At 52.2% G+C, this 3,399-nt stretch overlaps 1 protein-coding gene across 1 annotated transcript; it reads right to left on the bottom strand.

Annotated features, from left to right (window-relative positions):
- Positions 1 to 452: 452 nt before the first annotated feature.
- Positions 453 to 2,969, bottom strand: NXNL1 (nucleoredoxin-like 1). The gene is made up of 2 exons (XM_004688186.1): positions 2,644 to 2,969; positions 453 to 780 (listed from the first exon to the last, which is right to left on the bottom strand). The coding sequence occupies exons 1-2, from the start codon at positions 2,967 to 2,969 to the stop codon at positions 453 to 455; spliced, it is 654 nt and encodes a 217-aa protein (XP_004688243.1).
- Between the last annotated feature and the right edge of the window lie 430 nt (positions 2,970 to 3,399).

Genomic DNA, 3,399 nt, shown 5'->3' with positions numbered 1-3,399 from the left:
TTTATGTGTTTTGTCTTGTTGCGGGGGTTGGCAGAACCCACTTAGAGAAGGCAGGTTTTGGGCTTTAGGGTTTTTCCTCTCTCCCTGTCCTATAACAGATTTTGTCCTGTAACACTTCCACCTTACTCACACAGGGGTTCCCCATCAGAATCTCCTCATGTAACAGGGTGGTCCCCTTGTAACAATCACAGCCCCGGTCCCCTTCTGGGGGTGAGCTTCACAAGAGCCCATCTCCCCAGCCCACCCCGGCAGCCTGCCCGCCCTCCCCCAGTCTCAAATGCTGCGCGCCCCCTGTGCCTCCCCCACACCGGCCCGGCTGGGTCATCCCAGACCACCTTCTGCCTGCCGAGTGCGATCCAGACCAGGGCCTCCGCGCAGCTCAGGAGAATCCCCCGTACGCCCCCACGCTCCTCTGGGAGATTCATCACAGAACCCCGACCCCTGCTCTCCTCTCAGAGATCAGAGCAGCTCCCAGCCTCGGGATCCCCGGCGGGGCTGCGCCCCTCGTCTGGGCTGCCTCGCGTCCGCCTCGCCGGCTCCACACTGTACTTGCGCCGGCGCAGCGGCTCAGTGAGGCTCCGCGGCGGCGCGGGGTCGTCCAGGTCCTCCGGCAGCAGAAAGCTGCGATCCAGCAGCTCCGCCGCCTCCTGCCAGTTGGCGAAGCAGGCTGGGCCCAGACGCCGGATCTCCTCGGTCGCATCCCTCGTGAGCACTTCCCCGCCTGGCTTCAGTACCACGACTGTGGGGAGACGCTCCACAGAGAACTGGCGTCTGAGGTCCCTGCGGGGTGGGGGTGGGGACAGGTCAGTCGGGCCGGCCCCTGACCGCACAGCCTTCCTCCTGGTATTCAGTGGGAGCCTTCTGTGCACTGCCTGATGCCGGGCTCTGGGGGCCGGCGGGGCCGGCGGGGCCGGCGGGACAGGCCCCCACCTCAGCCCTATTGCTTAGACGGTGACCCCTGCCTGGATGGCTCTCCCCAGCCCTGCGAGGAAGACCTGCTTGTGCTGCTGTCTTCCTTGTGTGTGCCTCAGTGTGCTACCTGTTGTCACCTAACCTCAAATCACCACTGGGGCGAGGGTGTCCCAGGCAGACGGTACCCCTGGTGTAAAGGTCCCTAGACTGGGGTTGCAGCCTTAGGCACGCTGACCCTCTTGGCTTGGGGGTACATCAGAGCCCAAGCTAGACTGGTTTGAAGCAGGACCCTCAGGAGACCTGGGCCAAACCTTGGACCAAACCTCACCTCTAGGCCAGAGTCCTGCACAGTCAACATGGAGCAGAGCCAGCTGCTAGACTGGGCCTCTCCTTAGGATTCTGAATTTTCACCCACTGAGTTCCTGGGTTATTTTCCCACATGGAGAAGACGTGGAATTTATTCATCCCACAGGAGTTAAGTTGCCAGACAATGAGGAGAAATACAGGACACCGGGTTAAATTTGAATTTCATAGCAACAGCAAATCAATTGTTAGTCTATCTCAAGTAAGTGGGGATGTACTTATGCTGTATTACTTACTTATTATTCATGTGAGATTTGTGTTAACTGGGAGCCTGTCTTTTTTTTTTTCCCCTGGCAACTCTGTATGGGGACAGAGGCCAGCGCTGGGAGCTAGGAAGAAAGGACTCCACGCGGGGAAACTGCACTCGCCTGGGTGGGTGATTGTACAGAGGGACCCGTTCGAACCAGGTCTGTTTTGAGCTTTGATGTTCTTCCAGCCAAAGTTTCTGCCCCAGGGAGAGAAATGTTGCCAGTTTCCAGGTAAAAAATAGAGGCTGCAGGCGGCAGTAGGTGTGAGCAATTTTGATAATTCTGAGTGGAGAGGTTAGCGATCTATGACCAGAAACCTCCATTTTGTGTAAGGAAATGAAGGACAGGCAAAATGTGACAAGATTGCCAACTCACTTTCAAACTCACCAACACTACATGATGCAGATCAAGCAAAGATGGCAAAATGTTCACAGTTTTGTGGGGTTCCATGGTATGCTTGTCAACTTTGGGGAGTGTTTGAACATTTTCATAATTAAAAGTTGGGGTTTGATATCTCCTTGCCAGGGAAGAATTCAACTACTTCTTTTCAGCTCCAGTGCCTGCAACGGCTCCCAGCTACTCTGAGGATCACATAACTCACGTTTTCTTCAGGCGGTGTTTGGGACTGTACTCCTGTGGTGCCTGTTGAATTCTCATAGTGGAATTACTTACAATTCCCTGAGCTGACTATACTTTCTCTAAAGGTTTCTGAGCTGTGACACCCCCTTCCCTTTTTACATCATCCTTGGGAGCCTCTTTCTAAAGCTATTTTCTTGGCTAGGCATTCTCTGACCCTCAAGTCTCAGCAAAGTCTCCCCATAATATTTCCATAGGTTATCCTCTGGACTATTATTGCATCGTTTCGTTGTATCTGGACTATTATTGCATCATTTTATTATTTATTTATTGAGTCTTTATTTCATATCTGTTTCCCATTTTTATTTTATATCTGTCAGAAGCTCATGGGAACTAGATGGAAATGGACATATATGGTCATGCCCCTCTACTCACAGTTCTTAGTACATGTACTGGACCAGATGCATCACAAACATTTATTTCATTGTCAGCAGAAACACCCCCTCATCCAAGAAGCCCTCCTTGATTTTCCCTCCCCTCTCACCTCCTCAGGTCATCCTCAAAAGGCAGGAAGAGCCACTTCTTGGGCATGTCTCTGAGGAACAGGTCCTGCTGCTCCTCTGAGTAGTCCTGGGACACGTACACCAGGGTGAGCTGTGCAGCCCTCAGCACATAGAATTCATCTGTGAGCTGTGTGAAGAAGTCCTTGAGGACAGGTAGGAAGGCCTGGCACCGCGAGCATGTCCCAGCACCAAAGAATAACAGCACTAGTCTGTTCTCCAACTTGCGGCTGAGTTCAGCCTCTGTGTCCAGCTCATCCTGGTCACTGTTGTTGCGAATCAGGATGTGTCCAGAGAACAGGGAGGCCATGGCAGCCTGGCTGGGTGCTGGGGCTAGAGCTGTTTCTGTGCCTGGATTAGGGATCTTCAAGAGGGCAGGTTTCCGACTTCACTAATCTGCTTAAACTGAAACCTCATTCCATGGTGCTTCTGAGGGCAGGGGTGGGATGCCCCTTAGTAGAGAGCTGTAAACTCATTGTAAAATTGCATAGAATTGCAAAGGAAACAAATCATACTGACGTATGGTGCCCAAAAATTGTATTACGTGGTATAAATATATATGCTCTTCTTCTTCTTTTTTTTAAATATATGTTTATTTTTACATCATTTTGTACATTTTTTTTTCATCTCAATTGTAATCCCGCGGGTTTCCCATCACCAAGTCATCCATGTGCCATCACCATAATCCCATGCACTTCCCCCCCGCGCCCCCGCGCCCGTTTTTGATCCCATTCCCCACT

Source organism: Condylura cristata, unplaced genomic scaffold (genome assembly GCF_000260355.1).
Source record: "Condylura cristata isolate star-nosed mole 26May11 unplaced genomic scaffold, ConCri1.0 scaffold00024, whole genome shotgun sequence".
Lineage (NCBI taxonomy): Eukaryota > Metazoa > Chordata > Mammalia > Eulipotyphla > Talpidae > Condylura > Condylura cristata.
The sequence above is the reverse complement of the archived record's forward strand: the minus strand, read 5'-3'. Positions and strand labels throughout refer to the sequence as shown.

Coding starts and splice junctions, on each gene's coding strand:
- NXNL1 (XM_004688186.1), bottom strand. CDS start 2,969: ATGGCCTCCCTGTTCTCTGGACACATCCTGATTCGCAACAACAGTGAC. Junction 781..2,643: donor TTTGAGGATGACCTGAGGAG/GTGAGAGGGGAG, acceptor CCCACCCCGCAG/GGACCTCAGACGCCAGTTCT.